This window comes from Ischnura elegans, chromosome 11, assembly GCF_921293095.1.
Source record: "Ischnura elegans chromosome 11, ioIscEleg1.1, whole genome shotgun sequence".
Classification (NCBI taxonomy): Eukaryota; Metazoa; Arthropoda; class Insecta; order Odonata; family Coenagrionidae; genus Ischnura; species Ischnura elegans.
The window spans coordinates 64,459,426-64,479,923 of record NC_060256.1 but is presented as its reverse complement, the minus strand read 5'-3'; the positions used below and the strand labels follow the sequence as shown (position 1 = coordinate 64,479,923).

The following is a 20,498-nucleotide window of genomic DNA, read 5'->3' as shown; positions in this document are numbered from 1 at the left end:
TTATTGATTATACCACTATTACAAGGTTTATTTTTCTCGATGTAATGTATTGAATATGAGTGGAATAAAATTCTATTATTCTAAATTATGGTTCTCGAATGCATGGGACTGGACAAAATATTTCAAGTGTAGGCAACCCACATATCAGTAGAGCATTCCCTGAAGCAAATTTTTGACTATGTACCTGCTTCCGTCATGCTGGTCAAGATCCATCACACTCAATGTCGCTTTTCACACATACATATACGAAATTGACAAATGTTAGTTATTTCACCGCTGGAAATTATTATTATCAACTATTTAGGAACTATCATCACAATATTGGGTATAGTAGATTAGTGAGTAGAGCTCTCAGCAGCTTCTAAGGCAAGAGTTTTCAATCTGAATGTACTTCAACCCCCACGCTGCATGCAGCCCACTAATATAACGCCATGAACAAATCCCAAACCCCAGGCCCCATGGGTGGGAATCTACAACGCTAACCATTACACCAACTAACACACCTGTAACTAAGTGCACTATTTTGGAATTATAAAGGGCTTGTAAAAAGTACCACATGAAAATTAAGTAATCACAGCCAAACTAAGGCCCATTCAATGGAACCACTTGCAGTTCAGATTTGTGTTCACCATTCCAAATGCCATAAAAAATACGGCATTGAAAAAGGCGGAGCAAGGTACGTGGTCTCCCCTTGTAAGCTTGAATCACAGACAGTGATTGAAACCAATATTAATGATGTGAGAAAACAATAGCATCAAAAATCACTTACCTCTTTTGGTGAATTAATGAAAGCACATTACATTAAATTTTTAATATTTTTTATTAGAAAAAATCTATAAACCTAAAACACTCACTCAAAACTTCTTTTGCTCTAAAATTTTACACAACCTTTCACACATGCCCATCAGCGATTGAAGGGCAGCAGTGTTTGCCTTGCTAGCCGCCTCAGCCAACGCTGCCCTCCTCCTTGAAGATATGACCTCTGCCTCGACCACCAAGGCCTTCCTCTCAGCTGCTGCAGCTCGCCTCTCAGCAGCAGCAGCCTGACGCTCAGCTGCAGCAGCTTGGCGTTCTGCAGCAAGAGCTAGGCGTTCTGCTGTCTCCACTGACTTAATCCTTCGCCTCGGACTCTCTTCATCATCCTGGTTTCTCCTTTCCCTTGATTGATATTCTTCCATGTTTATCTAGGTCAAAAGAATTCAATTTCACAATTAGTTATGATATTAAAGGCAAAGGTCACAGAGATGGATAAATTACCGTATTTCTCCGAAAATAATCCCCCTCTGAATATAGTCCCCCCCCCCCCTAATTTTGAGGCTTGAGTTTCGGGATAAGTTAAATAAATGCATTGGAATATAGTCCCCCCCTTTACGTTTACCACAGGTATTTTTGGAAAAAAAGGAGGGACTATATTCAGACATATACGGTATCTAGATTTTCACCCTTCATCTGTGGAAAATTTTAAGTGTATTGGTGACTGCATTGCGGTGGCAGCATGAGCTTTTATATTCAGCCTCTTTCCTTGATTTTCCAGGAGAATGCAATTTGCGAGTCCAATCCAAATAAGAGTTTTATTGCCCATCCATAAACAATACTAATATATATTAATATTATAATCTCCTTCACATACAAACATTGATACCATTTGTAAAAATCAAATAGGAGGATACTAATAGCAGTGCTCATATGACTGTTGTTCAACACATACAGAATGTACTGTTGAAATATAATTACAAACAAAGAAAATGTTGGAATTACATATCCACAGAACAAGGTACATATTGTGCCGGTCCCAACTCCCAGATAAGCTTTTGCCCACCCCTCTGCGTTCGCTCCGAGGATATTTGGAGGTTAGCCAGCGGGTCGACACACACGTAATTATTTTTCCTGGGTCAGAGGAGTCACAGCCTTTGTCCACCACTCCCCTCCTCTGAACCAGATATGGGAACTTGGATTTTAAGTGACCAGCACTGTTTGATTAGCATAAAATAGTAAAATTGAAGGGTTCTAGAGGAATCGCCGAATAAGGTGACAAATCTCCCCCCTTAAATAACAGGATGCCAGGCCTATTTCTTTTTAACATATACCAATTTTAATAAATCAAGACATGAGAACAAGAAATAACCCTCAAAACACAAAATACCCTTTTAATAGTACAAAAAACTGCAATTATTATGAACAAGGAGATTTAACACCCTTTATCAATGCCTTTGAAAGAAAATGACTTAACCGTCAAAGCAATTTAGGTAGATAGTGTACAGTGACAGATTATCAAAATGGTCCTTCTCCACCCTTACATGCATGAGAGCATAAAGCACGCACTAGAGCACACTTTTTAAGCTTTAAAAGCTCCACTAGAGGAAATAGGGGATTGGGGCGTGGTTAGCTTGTGCTTCCTTTCCGGCGAGGATCAACTGTAGAAGATACTCAGACAAACAGATGGAGGATTGCGTCTGTTGGATCGTGGCAGGTACTTCTTCCAGGACGTCGACCCTCCAATGCCTAGCAACATGCATAGCGTAGTCCAAAAAGCAAAAGCCATCCCCCACTTTTCCTCCTCTCGGCGTGTTAACTCCGTCGTGGTGCGTTCACTAGAACCTTTCTCTCTCTCTTTCTGTGTCACTACTTGCTAGTGTGTCACTATCTGCCCCCTTCTCCTCCTGCATCTCCCTTATTATTCATCTCACCTACCCAACATTCCCCGCACTAACGTCATCTGTACTCGGCATGAACAACAACGACATAGTGGGAACAAGGCGAACTAATTTCCAATCACTTTCACTGTTCATTTGTTCACTCATTCAAAAAGATACAAAAAAGCAATTCACACAATAATAAGTAATGCAACAAAATATAACACACAATGAAATAAACCCTTTGGCTGTTATTTAATGGGTGCCATCACAATATGTACATAATATGTTACATGTAGGTACTAAATACTTCGTAAATACAGTCAAACAATCGTAAACGTGCATGTTACACATTAAATTAACAGCCTTAATAATGGCCCTTTTAAGACTGACAGTGGTTTACTAATGACTCTGAATTTTTAATTTCTTATGTTCCTTAAGTTTTTCTCCAGTCATCTTACCACTTCTTTCATAAAAATTAACAGAATCTGCAGAATTCCAGAAATGAGAGGAAATCATTTTGCTTATTTTATTAACCACCAACTAAAAAATTAACTTATCCTTTGAACTTCTAATTCCACTTTGAGCACCTTAATAGTAACTTACCACAAATCTTCCCTCAGGTTCAGTGGAGTCGTTGAGATGCTGTTGGTCTCTACTAGGTTCCAGGGAAGAAAGTTCACTTGCATCAATCTCCACCTAGGGCAAGGGTTAAAAATTCTTAATATGTAAAATCCTGGTGTAAAGAAATTTTAAGATAAGCCTTCTGTACCACTTTTGGATTCTGAGGAGCATAGGGAACTGGGAGACATGGAATTATATCTCAAGCAATGGCATAGCCAGAGGGGGGGATATACAGGGGGTCCAGACCCCCCCAAAATATAAAAACAAAATTATTTTCCAACTTTAAAGAAAACAAAATATTGAAAAATCATGAATTTGCAAAATATTTTTTTTAATACATGAAGTTTTTTTCGATTATGAAAAGTGTTTTTGCAGCAATTAGATGCACTATTACATTCTATTTTTAGGTGCATGTCTGCATGCTTAGTATTTAACTTGACATTTCATTCCTCCTGATGGGAATGTCGTCAGGAGACACAACTTGTGGGAACGTCGAGTTCATAATTAGGCACGCAGACTTACACCCGAAAATGGAATGTAATAGTGCAGTGTTAAAATTAGTTTAAAACCCTCAACTTAGTGCCCTGTTTTCCAAAAAATTTCCCCCCCTGGTTTTGGACCCCCCTTTCCCCCCCCCCCCCCCCCCCCCCCCCCCCCCCCCCCCGCGCCGAAAGAAATTCTTGGCTATGTCACTGATCTCAAGGTTAATTGGAGCAGCATGTTAATTTTTTTAAAAATCCTTAGTATATAATTTCAGACCTTCAGTATCAATTTCCCGTTCAAAAGTCAATGTGAAATACAAATATGATGGCAAAAACACATTTCATTACATTCCACACTTGATTTATTGAGCCTCACCAACAGTTTTCTCTTTTCAGGACATTTTCAAGGGAATACTTGAACATGCAGACTTAAAAAAAAAAGACCTAAAAACATCAAAACTGGTAGAGACTATCAAAAAATTAAACGTGGAATGTTTTTACTATTACATATTTTTACTATTCCATGTTAAAGTCATGCAATATGAACCACCAATTGCGTACCTGCTGCATCTAAACTAGAGATTTCATCCACCGATATCAACAATTATTTCTTGATCACTTATGCAGACTATGCACACCGTACAGAGAAAAAAAACTTTAACTATTTCTCCGGACTAACTAAAAACTAAACGTTTTCCCAGAAAGTTTTAATTATCCCAACTAATAGAATAGCTCAGTAGCATGTGGTGATAGTCAGGCTCAGATTAGCTCTAGCTTCTAAAGTTTATGTCACAGTTACCTTTATATTTAAGCTTGATAAAAAAACTTTTTACTTTACAGCGTTTATTTAAAAATTAACACTTATGACAGTAGTGCTATGATGTGGAACACAAGAAAAAATCACTGTACTTAATTGATGATTATTTACACATTTGATTTGCGGTTAAATAATAACATGAATGCAATCATTTGGGTAGTGTAGTCTTACCCACCTCAACACCACAGAAATAGTAAATGAAACACAGCAAGCAGAAAAAAATAATTATTCATTTTCCTGTCAAAATTACCAGTGATATAATGAAAACATATTTTTTTGAGTAATAAAATTAAGGTAACAGAGATTTCTTTCACAGTCTTGATAAGATGTGGAAGGTACAATTCACAATTTAAGTAATATTAATGGTGTTAAATGAGAACTAAAGAATTCATTACAAATTAATTATTCTTGAAAATTAATGTAATGACACGTTACTGCATACTATGAAAGTGAATGTACATAAAGTGAAACCAACATTGTACTTATAGTTTTTGCGATTCAGGTAATAAACAAAGTTAAATAAATATATAAATTAATGGAAATATTTAAAATAATACATCTCCAATCTTAATACACCAGTGCTCTGCTACTAATCTCACCTGATATCCAATGCCACATTCTTCAATTGAGGGAATGGGTTCTACCTCTGTGCCAATGGCATTAAGGCACTTCTCTTCTACCTCAGACATCACCTCTGACATGGAATGGTTCACATTCTTCTTTGGTGCTGCCTTGATTCTCAAAGCCTTGGCCCTTACGTTCCTTTTGAGGTCCCGCCAAGTCTATACAAAATTAATTGAGATAATACAAATTATTTTCTTCTCAACAACTTTTGCAAATACATAACTCTAATAATACTTGACTCTTGTTCCCAACTCTGAAAAAGGTGGAAGTGTCAATGAAAATTTAGTTGCGAAAGTCTTATGTGTCTTTCATTGTGCTCCATACTGTGAATACCCAACCTACGTTATATTCGTGTTTTATAAATACATATGTAATCAAATTCTTATAAAGTATCTTTGTAAGCATAGGTTTGGTCAATAATTGAAATTGAAAAATTTTCTGTGGTGCCGTGTAAGTTAATTATCAGGGACATGATAAACATCTATGAAACAAACAACGCTTTGTTCAACATCATAGACTACTTGCATGCACCATGTACTCCCAATAATTTTTTTTTCAGTGTAAGTTGTTTCAAAAGGCCTCCAAGACAATTCAAATCACTTTTAGCCTTGTTAATTTTTATTTTCACTTATACTTTGCATTGTCTTCACATCACTAACATTGCTGCCTGAATGCCCAGCAATTGGTTCTTTATATCCTGATATTAAATTTCAGACAACTTAAATAATAAGTTAAATACTGGGCTCATCATTCCTACTCCTCTCTGTCCACTTCACCTTCTCCATTCTTCGCCACACCCACATCTTGAACGCCTCCAGTCTTCTCTCGTCCTCCTTCCTAAGTGTCCACATTCCTGAACCATAAAGCACTACACTCCTGATCACTCTTCACAAACCTCTTCTTTAAAATCTCATAAAGATTTCATTAAATAAGCTATAAATTTTGCTTGAAAACGATAAAGTTAAATTTATCATTGGTAATTGGCAGACAATGAAATCTAACCGTATCGGAAAAAAAGAGTGAAAGAGGGAAGGTGCCTCTGGGCTAATGGTCTCCTCAGCAGATATATCACAGATAGTCACCACAAGGGAAATATTTCTGGGAATAGGAGATGCATATAAATCTGGCACCAAAAGCATAACCTCTAGCTACCTAGTACCTAGAAGGCACTCAAGTGAGGATCAGACAGCCACTAGATTTTGAATACTGGTTTCCTTTCCCCCCTCACCAACTTAACACACAAAATCTTCAGAGGTTCTGTTTACATGGCTCAGTTTTGGATGCTGAAGGACTTACGAGATGAATGCATCTTGACCCGTGACATAAAAGAAGGACAAATATTTGATCATACGTGGAGGAGGAGGATGTATTTGGAGGAGGCGACCGACAGTTTTATTCATTTGTGCCATGAGGTAAAGCTAGAAAAGGGTAGAGGTTAACCCGGCATCAGCTTTAGACAGGTCTTAAGGGTCTACGGCTTAACGTCCCATCCGACAGATGGAGTGCTGTGCCCGAAAAGCAGAGGCATAGCAAGGGAGGGAATCTGGTGAGTCCGGACCCTCGCCAGAAATATAAAAACACGTGTGAGATTGGGGGGGGGGGCTTTGAACGGGAACACCAAGGATTTGGTGTGTCACACCAAATGGGCAACCATGAACAGTTCCGACAAACCAAGTTTTATGCTTCAAACTTCTCATTTCAATAAATGGCGACAGTGGCAAAATGAAGAAAAATAGCAAATTTTCCATCGCACGCGGAGGAAGTCTGGTGTGACCCACGGGTAGATCAAGATACAGGAAACATGTTCATTATTGACCATACCTCCTTATACATATGTATACATAATAATTCAAATATAAACTGTATTTATAATATCAAATGTATGCATACAAAATTATAAATTTGTTCTTAACCAATTAGCAATCAATAGCCCAACAACATCCAGACAAAATTGTCAGCATTAACATTTAACATCCGTGCAATAGCCATGTTAATCCAATTAACGCTGTATGGATTCTATCAAATATACTGAGGACCTTCCAACGATGTAACACGGACATGAAGATCCATATTACAACATGTCTTAGATTCTTCACAACATCTAGCGAGATGATAATGGTTATGCTTATTATGATTTTTGGTAATCTCCAGATACATGTACTGACAAAATATTTGTGCTCTTCAATTCTATATAGAACATATGCCACCTATGAATACTGTTTAGAACAACAATTTTTTAATATCACAAATATTACAACTTGGATATCTATGTAACATTATTTTTACAGTTCTTCGTGGATGTTACAAATAGAATATCTATCGGAAAGGATATGTAACATTGTCAAAATATCCATCGTGTGATAACAATGTGTTTTGTCCATATCAACCTTATTTAGATACAGGAGCAGATCCAGGATTTCTCTCTGGGGGGGGGTACAAGCAAGGCCGTATCCAGGATTTTATTCTGGGAGGCCACAAGCACAAGGATATCCCATTATACAAAATAAACGGAATGATAACGGGACCGTATTAAAAATCCTGCATATTTTTTAACGGTCTGGGGGGGCACGTGCCCCCATGCCCACCCCCCTTAGATCCGCCAGTGTTTAGATATCCCATGGATATCGTCAGCTGCCTGGGTAATATAAATAATCTTCAAAAAACAGCAATAAATAAGGCACCATACAAGACGCAGGTTGATACACAAATTGACACGTGGCCTCTCTTTTTAACCTAACCCCCCCCATTTTTTTCACTCTTCTCAACCTTCCCTTCCGTTTTTCAATGGTTCTTCCCCATGTGTCGCCATTTTACAGTTATGACTATAGTCCTCCTTCCAACGTGGGTTCCCCTCATCCCGTAGTTGTATCTTTTCCCACTGTCTCTACTCTGTACGCCCGTTCCCACCCCCTTCCTCAAAGATGTCAAATCCTTTCCTAACCCCAAGGGGTTAACGAAGGATTTGACCCTCAAATGTTTTAGAAAAGTCTTGTACCAGATGATGGCTCAGTGAGCCGAAACGCGTTGTACACATTAAAAATTCTTGTGGAAAAGTGCTACGACCTTTTATTTATTTAAATATACATAAATTACTGACCTTCTTCCACTGCTCAATATTCTTGGATGGCCCACTGTCATTCAAAATGTTAGCAAGGTGCTGCCACTGTTGACACACATTCTTGGCACCATCAAGACCAGTGTATCGCCCGAGAGCCAATTCACGGTGTTCTGACATATAATCCACCAAAATTTTCATCTGCCGGAAAGAGACACGTGAACTTCGTGATGATTTTTTGGACCTGCAACATATTGAGTACTGTGATTAAGGGTGTCTTTGGACATTTTTGCATTGGGTTATTTTTTGCGGTGTATCACATTTTGATGGCTAAAAATGCCAAAAGCATGACAATGTTCACAGGCTTGTAATTGTTACACAATTTTGAAAATCTCAGACTTTACCCAACATCTACAGCATTAATTTACAGATTTCCCTGACTGACAGATATTGGAAATTACTATTATGTACTGGAAACATTCATGAGACCAAATTAAAAATTTGTGTCGCCACCATTTAAAATTTGTACCCAAAGATACAGCAGTAATTCTCAGTAAAAATGGACTTACTTCTTGACAAATTCAACCAAACAGAATAAATCAAGAAACATTCTCCAATTGCTAGTTAACTTATACTATTTATGAGATTCATAAAAATCAACTCCTAGTTATCATACACCCAGTGCTGGACTTGGGCCGGTACGGTGTACCCCCTAAAATCTAAACTCGTTATAAGCGTACCAGTTAAAATACCTTCGCGGCCAGATGTATAATACATATTCAGCTGTTGGAATTTTAGGTGAGTACCACCTAAATTTTTTTCCAACTACAGCACTGCATATACACCTGCCTAAAGATCCTGATCATTTTTCTAAGCCTTTCAACAAACAACTGTATTCTTTAAAGCATTGCATGTTTAATTCTAATGATAACCATTTACATCATTTTTTTATAATCAATGGCTATTAAAATCCAATACCAGGGGTGGCAAACCTATGGCACATGTGCTCAAAGAGGCACACACAGTTGGGATGGCACTACTGGCAATAGGTTGGATTGGCTTGTTAGTTGAGTGAGTTAATTCTAATTTTATGAACTTTGGTGATTCCATCCAAAAGGTCCAAAAAGGTTTTGGGATTCCATTGCCAAAAGGTCTATACCATGTTCCACAGAGATATGCTTTCAATGACCATTTAAAAAATTAAAAATATACTTACATTTTTACAATGGGTTTTACGTCCATAGTACTCCTGCAATGATTGAATTCTTCTACTGCATGCAAAGGTATAATTAAGGCACTACAGCAGCAGAGGAATAAATAGTCATATGTATGTTGGTTCCTTCTCTATAGCCTCTGCAATAAAAGTACAAGAGTAATCCCATGTCAGATTCATCACCACATCATGTATAGTTCTCTAATCTTCACAAAAGTTTGTCAGAAGAAAGAACACATAACAACACAACCAGGATAATCAATTTTCAAACTCTAATGGCATGTTTACAGGATACACTACCCCATATGAATTAATGTCTAACTGAATGAAATGATTTAGGTGCACCGAAACAAAACATGCTTAAATGCATGAATCAAATTAGAACAGGTTTCTACTCGCTGTTAACGCATTCGCACAAGTTGGGCTGTTTCAGAGCATTTTTTAATTCATCTAATAAATAAAGTTCTCATGTCCCTGTTTTTTGTAGCCAAACTCCTCTGAAATGGCTGGACCGATTGCTATGAAATTTTGTGTTGTATATTCAGTAGATCTGAGAATAGGAGGTCAACTATTTTTCATTCTTCCACAGGGCCCACGAGGCCCTGGAATGGGCCCTGAATCATTTCCATAAGAAATGCATGTAAAGTTCGTCATTAATGTCTGCAGACCTTTACTCTTTTGCATGTATAAATTAGTGGTAATGGCAACATTTAGTTGAAACAAATACCATTGAAAAGAAATAGAAATGTACATTCTTATTCTTGCAATCAATTTTCGTTCTCCACGTGATTCACGGTGAAAGTTGAAAAATATCCAAAAAAAGCTGAAATTTTAGCGTTTTTGGCATACTGTCCCCTTGACGACCATCAATATTGTTTATGTTGTTTGACATCTCTTTCCAACAGTAAGTTTAGTCATGAAATAAATCCTTAATTATAGTCGTTAAAAAGTTCAAGAAGCTTTCTCTCACTCACCAAAGTTCAGGGCCAAAATCATTTTTTGGCCATTATTAATACTATAGGCTGTCACCGTTCACAGCGCACCATTCCTCTTTCAGTCAAAGACCACATCCCCACACACCTACAATAAGTTATTCATTTTTTATTTGACTACCAAAATATTCACCAGAAATAATTTATATACGGCAAAACAGCGTTTCGTGGGTCAGTTAACATTTATACACCCCTATGAAAAAATTGTATAAACCTGTTTCAAAATTTTATACAATTTATACAATTACCATGGTAATTGTATAAATTGTATAAAATTTTGAAACAGGTTTATACAATTTTTCCATTGGGGCAGTAAGGCATTAACTTGTATGGGTAAAGGGTTTGGAAGGAATGGTTTCACAGCCATCTCAGACCTTGAATATCTCTATACATGCCATCTAAGAAATTAAAGAAAAAATATATTTAACCCTAATACGGGCAACATATTTTTCTGACGAAATCGGGCAAGGTGAGTCCAATGGACTCCTTTAACTTTTGCTTTTAATTTAAACTTTTAAACAGTGAAAAATATTACTTTTCACATCAATTTGTACATATTGTGCACTATAGAATCATTTAACATAAAATTGATTATTTTTTGTTTAACAAAAGTTTTAAATTACTTATTAATTTCATACATAGTCAAACACCGAGTACAGTGGACTCTTTTGACTAATTCTTTCCGTTTTCACTACATAAAACACCAAATATTTATCATTACATGTACATAGTGATAATTTTACATTATTTTGACAATTCAAACCAAATATTTGTAAAATGCGCATTACTTTTTACATTTCGTGCAAACAGACTCACCTTGCCTGGATTTGTGGGAATTCAGGGAAAAAAAAATTATTTCTAAGTTACTTTAATTCCGAAAGAAGTTTGAATTACTCTAACTTATAGGAAATATACAATTAGAAGAAGTAAAAAATTTACAACATGCTGACATTTCAATAACATAATAAAATTCTCAAAAATGTGATGCGATGAGTCCAAGAGACTCACCTTGCCCGTATTAGGGTTAAATACCGCAATAATCCCATGGTGGCACCCTAATCAAAAGAAGCATGTAGCAATTTAATGGCAAGACACATACTTCTTCTGGTTTTAGTGACTGGGGCATGCAATGCAACACTTAAGTTTTTATCATCATGAAGATTATGGTTTTCCGTTCCTAAAACATGTCAATTATTGATGAATTCTTCTCAGGTTCTCAAGAAGAATTCATCAATATAATTCACCAGGAGAAATTAAAATTGTTTACGTCAATTATTATTACAGAAAATTAATTTTAATGTGCACTTATCAAAATAAAATTCCTACCAATGTGTCACATTGGGAAAATAAAGCAGTACCCATTTTAGCCATGGTCATTAGGTTGCAGACATTTACAGCCTTATTTACACAATATAAAAGCTAGCAAAAATAGCTACAAACATCCAACAGATACAGCTACAATGGATTTTTTAATGGCGCAAAATTATACATGTCTCAATATCCAGCTGCTACGCTAAGTTATGGGCCAGATTTAAAAGAAAAATTACTTAAGTAAGTCCCGTAAAAGCTGTCATCACATGGACCAATATATAGTAAGCACATATGAAGGTGGCCCTTAAATAAAATTGGACTTTATATTCATTACAGGGAGAGTGTGCATATCAGCTTGCTTTGGGAGAACAGTTGCCAACTATGATCGTAAACTTTAAAGGTAGGTGGCTTGTTACAGCGGTGGATCCACAGATTTACACTTGACGATATGGCAATTTTTTTCGGACGCCCACTACTGCTGGGAGGTTACCCCCAGCATTAGTGGGTTACCCCCCCTTCATCCATATCCTGGATCCGCCACTAGCTACTAAAGCAGGTTTCAGCATAAATGGCTGGTAATGATCATAGCAATACAATGAGGAGATAAAGAGTTCGGACCAAAAGAATATTCTCCCTAAAATTAAGTGGTCTATGTGGGATGGTTTATAGGACTATGAATGGCCTTAAAGATAAAAATAAAATTTAACCATGATAAGAGTAAAATTTCATTATTGTACGAGACAACCATTGAAAAAAAGGTAAATGTGTACACCATATCATAAACCAATCATCATTTAGATTCAACAGCAAGAACCTGAGAGAAGAAATTATACCCAAATCTGCACAATCATGATGGATTGAGGATGCCAAGAAATCAACCAGTGAATTGAAATGGGAAGGAGTGACATGGTGCATTGTTTATGTAAAATATGAAATGAAATTACAGAAGTCTAAGAGGAATTTTCAAAAGGGAGTACAGTACAAGCGTTCCAACATTTACCAAGGAACAAGAGACTCATTAGTCAGAATGCAGCATGTAATCACTGAACTTGTGCGAATGCATGCACAAAAAATAGAACCTGTTCTAGGTTCATGCATTTGTACATGTTCCATTCCGGTCCACAAAAATCATTCACGCAAAGGTACATTAACTTGTACGTGTTAATGCACCGTGTAACCATGCCTTTATGGGTGATAATGCAGACAAGCTTTGATAAAAGTGCAGACAGTTAACAGAAGTGGCTGATGGGCACGAGTGAAAGACACTGGCTGTCCTGCACGCACCTGAGTACTGCAGGCGTGCAGCTAGGAATTAAGGCTGGGGGTTTTATGAGCAACTAATACCAGGGGGTATGGAATACGAGAGTTGCAGGCACCCACCCCAGAAAATTTTTATGATAAATGGTTCAAAATGGTGAGTTTTATAGCTTTCTGAGGGATATTTTATTAATGCTTACACTATTCTATAAGTTATATTTATCCAATTAAGTAAAATAGATTAAATTTTAAAATTTCTTTGAGTTCTGGGGGAGGGGGGTTATCCCCCAAAACCCTCGCTCGCTGCGCCACAGCAGCACTGTATAGGTAATGAGCATGTCCAATACAGTCAATACAAGAAGTATATATAATCTGGGCAAAAACTAGCATCCACCATTTCAGTAAATCTGTTAAGTGTTAAGTTCAGAATCTTCTGAGAGCACAGAAGGGGCTTGACTATCTGTAGTAAGTTACACACTAAACATTTGCAGGATGATCTATGAACCACTTCCCTAATCAGTCCCACCAAACACTCCTATCCCTCTTATCTCTCTTTCTTACCTTCCATTATTTTCTACTTCCTACCTGGCACCACCCCTAAAAATCTATTTTTTCTTTTCAATTCCTAACTTGCTTCAACCATTCACTGCCAGCAAAGAAAGAAAATACCAATCCATTCCTCTTAACAGGAAATTCAACGTAGAAAACGCACCTAATTTATAGAGTAGCTTCAAAATAATATCCTTCGGACGGAGCAAAAAATGTTCATAATAAAATGTACCGGTTTAAGGTTAAGTGATAGCATATCTTAAATTCACTAAAACCTATGACACGCTTTATTGCTCTCAGGGGGCTTAAAAATTTTTCATGATTTCATGTTTTCTTAACTTTACTTCTAATTGTTTTATCGAATTCAATTGTCTTCCAATATTCCTATGTACATGGCCTCTAATGCAAAATAAAATCTTAATTATCGGTACAAATAAATGCAAGTAAAATGCAGAATAGCACTTCGCTTGAAGTTACCTAGGTTCCCACATAGATTTTAATGCTTAAAGGAAAATGCATCAAAGCATACATCGCCATCATCTTGAGAGGATTTACTTTGCGTAATAAATGAACCTGGCTGAAACGATCGCCAAGAAATCTGGCAATGATAATTTCAGAGCAGGAGATACAAAATCTAGGGATATACGAGATTCATACCGTGATTTTTTCATCTGTTCGAGATTGAGGGCATTATATTCTTTAAAAAAATAATTATAATGTAGTCAAGACAGAGAAAATGTCATGCAGTTGCACAGCTGTATTTGGGCATAAACGTATTTGGGCAACCGAAATGTACAGTCGAGTTTGGTTGGACTAGTATGTATACAGTAAAGAACAATTCATTTCGGTTGGAGGTAAGTTGTGTACGGTTGAATACAGATGGGTTCGGTTGAAAAAATTTACCGAACCCGGTTGAAATTTTTAGCTGGGAATATATCAAGCTCTGTTGATACATTTAATTAAATAGAATCAAAGTATATATTTTACGAAGTAAGCCAAAGTCATGAATTTAATATTTCACCAAAATTAGAACTTTGAGAAAAGAATTATAGCCTCAAGAATTGATGTTGTTTTTAGAAAATGCAGGTAGTTCCAATATGGATTAACATTTTCACAATAAGATTAAGATGAGACGTACCAGATGTAAAAATATTGGCGTAAAAGTAAATATTAAATTTATCTAGTCCATGAAATACACGTTTTAACAACATGACCACAGAAAAAGTTGCAGTAGCTGTTATAATAGGTAAAATGACTTAACTAGCTCACATAAACGCTTCAATACGTAACTATTATCCCATTGCAAGTAGAATAAAATTTTGCAGCTAAATTTAGTGTTATTTCCTCATCTACTCTCAAAGCATAACACGTGAGATAAACATCAAAACAAAAACAATAAACACAAGGCCACCTAATAGCTCTTTTCCAGAGAAACCTCTATTTCCAGAGAAAAATATTGATTTGCAACCTTCGAACATAACTCCATCAGACACCGAATCAGATGAAACAAATTATACGTTGTAGGATGTAAATATGTACAAAAAGCCTTACAGAAAACAAAAAAAATTGAAGGAATCATACCAAAGTGAGATCGCCAGTTGTACCAAAGGACTTCTTTCATATCCGGGGCACACAGCTAAAAATAATATGGCGATCCTAACAGAAATTTTTATTAATGATCAGATTTGCTATTTATTCTCATTTTTATATATTTTTACTTTATTATTATTCAGTCTCCACATAAACAACACTCATACTTACTTTAGGTGTGCTGTTTGAAATAAATATGTAAATTTTCACCACATACTTCATTGGGGGTATAGCTCAGTGGTAGAGCATTCGACTGCAGATCGAGAGGTCCCCGGTTCAAACCCGGGTGCCCCCTTCTTTTTTTTCCTACTACCAGATTTCAAGTTACTATGTTCATTTCACTATTACACAACATGTCGTACTTTAACTGCCTTAAATTGTGGTTCAAGCATTATTTGAAGTCATAAAACACATTATTTATACACTCTTCATTTTACCCTTCACTCTTACTTACAAACATGAATGAACACCATAACAGGCATGGTCAAATTTCAGCACAGGCTTCAGAGGTAAATCAGCTTGTATATTTTTATTTACTTTCAGCCCACCTCATCTGATCATTTCAACTCCTTCTATAGCAGTCATGGTTGCTTACGTAACATGCTAACAAAGGTACACTTTGCTCATATTAGCCAGATGCAACTCGTCGCTTCCTTGCAAATGTTAGGACATCATCAACCTTCTTCACCTCTCTTCGTGTTGTTTTATCTAGCATGTCAATAAGTCATTTCATCATGCTTGATGCGGAAGCAGCTGGAGAAAACCAACTCAGTCGATGTTGTATAATATTTTTAATAATAAAACGTTATTGTACTTTTCCACACGATTTAATTAATACGACCGGTTTCGTCACAGAGGCGACATCATCAGGTACATAATCCGTTATAATAACAGTTATTTTGTTCTTGTTTATCTGGTTGCTATTCCATATGGTTATTGGTTTGGGGGATAAAACCCCTCCCGGAGATCAGAGAAATTTTTAAGTTTAATCCATTTTACTTAATCGGATTGATATTACTAACAGAATAGTATAAGGATAAATAAAATATCCCTCAGAAAGCCATAAAACTCACTATTTTGAATCATTTATCATAAAATTCCGCAATTTATTAAACTCGCACATACCGCTTATCCTGGTGGGTATACCATACTCCCTTACACCCCGGTATTAGTTGCACCTAAACCCCCCAGCCTTAATTCCTAGCTGCGCCCCTGAGTGCAGCCACCTTGGATATCCTTCCAGATGCCAATAGTTTTCACACATTGGTCTTTCAGAAAGGGTTCAGGTTGGTTGAGGCAGAGAGCTAATCGATCAGCAGGATAGGTGAGCATTCTGCCAAAAGGTAGGGTCAGGCTAGGAGAAACAGGATTTTGTGCCCACTGGCAAGACCCTACGTAACATATAAAATATCAAAAGGGAAAGGCAAAAATGGAGAATACATACATATGTGGGAACTAAGCAAGGTTATACTGAGAGAGAGTACAAGAGTTATTGATACGGGATGATCTATGATGGTGGAGAGTTCCAACCAGGTCTTTGTAGCAATTACAGGGTTTAAAAATCACCAGCCTCATAGGTCCTCGTCTGGCAAACCAAAGGTGGATTTCTCCCTTGCGGACCCACCCGTATTGCCAAACATTGCAGAACCACAATTATAACTTTTTTATAGTACAAGCTTATACTATCTAGATGGCATTGTCATGTATATGTGTGTAATAAATTTAATTAAAATTTTATTAAACTCTGCACGAGACTTGATTATTTTTTATTAAGATAAAAGCAAAGGTAACTCAAGATATCTTTTGCACCCCCCCTAGAGTTTTTTCTGTGTCCACTACTGCTTAAATGTCATCACTCACTGACTGATTGAACCCAAAGTTTGGGTGGGATATGTAAGTGTCGTCAGTCGAAGTCCAGCCACCAAGAGTTGTCTGATGACAAGCAGAAGGATCTAGTTTGGGGTAGAGGGCAAAGAAGCCAGATGAGAAAGGGAAATGCCCAAATCACAGGTAAACAATAGTCTTCTGTGAAGAAAGGAGCTGGAAAGGACAACAACCATGAAGGGGCAGCGGAGAATCGTGGCCATCATTACCCTTTGCATTTCTATCCAGCTACTCTGCCCGCACTGGGAAAATTGTTCAACTTGTTTTGGTGATCCATATACATGTAACAACATAGTATGACTAGGCGAGGGTGTGGGTGTGTTTGGAGGACAGCGATTGGCTGCAAACCTGCTGGTGCTGGTGGACTGTTCTCCACCACTCCTCTTGCATTGTCATCGGACAACTCTCACCAGCCAGACTGTAAAGTTCACCCCAAACAGAGCCACAAGGGTATGAATTTTCTGCCCATTCAGGCTGTTTCCCTGGACCACTTTACACTAACATGAAGAATATTTGTTTGGTGGAGTCCGAAAGCTTCACGCCAGGCCCCAAGGTCAAAAGTCAAGCACTCTACATATAAGGGTACTTATACTCCCTATTACATCAGCTGGCTAACATGTTTTCCAAAGGGAAGCCAAACAGGGCTACTATGAGGGTATGGGTGAGATACTATTATTATACTAATATTACTGACCCTCATTATAGGGAGCATTTGTTGTCAGGAAGGCCAGCATACCACAACTTTGATCTGGGTTCACCCTCAGGGGTGCCGACTTACAAAAAATATTGGGGGGGCCCAAACTGGGAATCTGCCCCAGGAAATTTTATAAGTAGTGAGGTTTCAGTTTTTTAAGCATTTTAGAAGAGTCATATGATCAGCATTAGAACCCTGATAACACAAATCTCGATATCTGGACACTCCGGAGAAAGACGACAAGCCTGACACATTTTTTCATCACACCCATAACCAATTTTTGAGGGGGCACGGGCCCCCTCAGGCCCAATAGAGTCGGTGCCACTGTTCACCCTTATTCTTGGTAGACCCAGAGTAAAATCAAAATCTTATCTATATTATATGTCCAGAGTCAATAATCTTGATTCTTAAATTATTGACTCTGTCCTCAACTACACTTTATGATAAATGAAGAAGATGAGTAGAATTTTAAATTTATATAAAACTGTACAAAAATATGGGGACAACTCACAATCAAAAATAGGACATAAAACATAGAAATGCATAATGTACACACTTATAAATACACAGTCAAAATGTCTTCTCAAACATGTCCATGAAATTGAAAACTTCACAGACGTGAAACACAATTACGAGTGTTTTAAACTTTTCCATGGTCACAAAAAGTCTTAAAGTTTTATTCTTTTGTATGTAAGAATAGATACACTGCAGCTGATCATCACTATCACTTCACCAGGGCATTCTCAGAGTTGGAAATACTATTTACATCCTCCTTCAAGCACTCAGGGGTGAGGACAAATATTGGTGCTGGTGTTGATGGTGATGTTGGCACCACATCGCAAGTCTTGTAGTACGAACCACCGTCCTCCATTTCTCCCATGACTTCGCACTTCTTGGAAGTGTCCCCACCAGTAAACCAACGGCCATTCTTCGAACGGCCTTTTTGTATCATGAGCAGGACAGACAATATGCATATGATAAAGGATGATATGACGCAGACACCCAGTAAAGCAGCAGCTCCACTACTGCTGCCACCTCCGTTCAAAGAGCGACTGCCAAAAAGAGGACTCTCCTTCGCACTGCTCTCATCTGCGTTGTCAGACAGAAGTATTTCTCTGTGCTCCAGGGCAATAACACGTTGACCGATCGATGAAACAGGGCGGTGACTGAAAAATGAACTCGTTATCTCAGCCACCATCTTGCGATGCCCCTCATCTTTTCTTTCGGGATTCCCCATCTCTTTATCTTTTGATGAAGATTTCTCCACTTCAACCACCACTTGCTTTGCTTTCACCTGCAAGATTAATGCACAATAAATTTACATGTACAAATATATGAGTGAATGAGAGAAGAAAAGTGTTTTTCCAGAGCTAAAAAATGGAATGCAAACAAAAAATGGAATTGAAAAAACAAGTTTAAGACACTGGCCCCGATATAGCTTATAAGTGAAAATGATGATCTGGTGATGTTTCTGTAGAGGTTATCTATTCATCTCAGGTTTCCAACTTGGCTAGGGTCTACATGATGGATGGTGATGTTTTGATAGAAGATTTTCCTAACATCATCAGGGGTCATTATCAGCCCTCAGGATATTGGGAAAGTCTCCCAATAAAACAGGACATCCATCATGTAGCACCATCATGCTGCATCATGGAAACGTGAGGAGAATTCTCCTGAATCATAAACTGATAAGGTCTCAGATCTTTCATGAATCTACATATTTAACTTTCTAAGATAATTGGGCCTGAAGCTTTGAAAGTATAGCCATTGTGTATGGTATTTGGAGGAGGTGACCAACAACTTAGATGATTGTAGTGAAGGCTGTTAAGGTGCTCCACTGGGTAATCCTTCATGGCTGCCGACATTTCGGGGTACGAGTTGTACTCCAGGGCTGAATGGAGGCATGGCTCATTCAGTCCTGAGGATGGAGTACAACTCGTACCCCTGAATGTCGGCAGCCGTAAAGGAGATTACCCAGTGGAGTACCCGAACAGCCTTCACTACCAGCATACTCCAGAAAAGCATCAGATCTTTTTTAACTTAGATGATTTTTGTCATTGGGAAGGGCAGGGCTGAATATAAGGGGGAGCCCAAGGGGCCCAAGCCCTGAGCCACCCACCAACCCAGGGCCACCCACTAAGCATAAGCCTCCTGTGGCGGCTACATTTGGAGGGAGGGCACATGGCGGCCCTCAGCTGTTAGCGATTATTGTGCCGGCCGTGAGAGTTGGTGGCAAGCAAGGGCGGAACTAGGAGTTGCGAACCGGAGCGGAAAAGAAAAACACCCCGAGCACTAGAGCATCAGCACGCCCGTCCGCCATTAGCGTGTCTCTTATTTTCCTATTCCGCTTCGGCAGCTGTAACGTTAGTGCAGCCAATAAACTTGTATTCACAGTGTAATTCGCTTATTTAATTAGCGTAACCAACCATCGACCTCAATACGCTAAATCTTCCGCCAATACAGAGGTAACTCTCACAAAATCAGAAAAACAGAAAAAAAACAATCATGTACAAGTGAATCAGGGTTGTTTTTTTGTTAACACGTAGTCGCCAACATTGACAAAATAAATGTTTAATGCTGCTGATTAAAAAGCTGTACCTTTGAACGCAACCAGTGGCACGCCTTCTCTGTCATTACGTTACAAATTGCAACACCTTGAAACAGTGGGCCTCCCACCAAAATGGGCCCCAGGCCACCTACATCCTAAATCCAGCCCTGGGGAAGGGTATGGAAGGAAGGGTGGAGAGAAATCCAGTTAGTATTAGCCTGCTCT

At 37.9% G+C, this 20,498-nt stretch overlaps 2 protein-coding genes and 1 non-coding gene across 11 annotated transcripts in view; 1 reads left to right on the top strand and 2 right to left on the bottom strand.

The window, feature by feature from the left end:
- Positions 1 to 801: 801 nt before the first annotated feature.
- Positions 802 to 15,238, bottom strand: LOC124168219. 9 transcript variants are annotated; one of them, XM_046546348.1, is made up of 7 exons: positions 15,139 to 15,203; positions 10,423 to 10,528; positions 9,452 to 9,588; positions 8,278 to 8,479; positions 5,156 to 5,338; positions 3,240 to 3,332; positions 802 to 1,184 (listed from the first exon to the last, which is right to left on the bottom strand). In XM_046546348.1, exons 3-7 carry the CDS (start codon positions 9,475 to 9,477, stop codon positions 855 to 857), a joined length of 834 nt encoding a protein of 277 aa, XP_046402304.1. In that variant the 5' UTR covers positions 9,478 to 9,588; positions 10,423 to 10,528; positions 15,139 to 15,203; the 3' UTR covers positions 802 to 854. The 9 variants fall into 9 exon arrangements, with proteins under 9 accessions (XP_046402304.1, XP_046402309.1, XP_046402308.1 ...); XM_046546353.1 differs by lacking the exon at positions 15,139 to 15,203 and adding an exon at positions 15,026 to 15,086; XM_046546352.1 differs by lacking the exon at positions 15,139 to 15,203 and adding an exon at positions 14,696 to 14,925.
- Positions 15,239 to 15,370: 132 nt separating this feature from the next.
- Positions 15,371 to 15,442, top strand: Trnac-gca. Its single transcript has one exon. It is a non-coding gene; the product is annotated as a tRNA-Cys (tRNA).
- Positions 15,443 to 18,186: 2,744 nt separating this feature from the next.
- The window catches only part of LOC124167922, a 94,299-nt gene continuing 91,987 nt past the window's right edge, over positions 18,187 to 20,498 (bottom strand). The window contains exon 21 of the mRNA XM_046545985.1: positions 18,187 to 19,019. Within this exon, the coding sequence (XP_046401941.1) occupies positions 18,450 to 19,019 (570 nt within the window). The 3' untranslated portion in view covers positions 18,187 to 18,449. The remainder of the gene's footprint in view (positions 19,020 to 20,498) is intronic.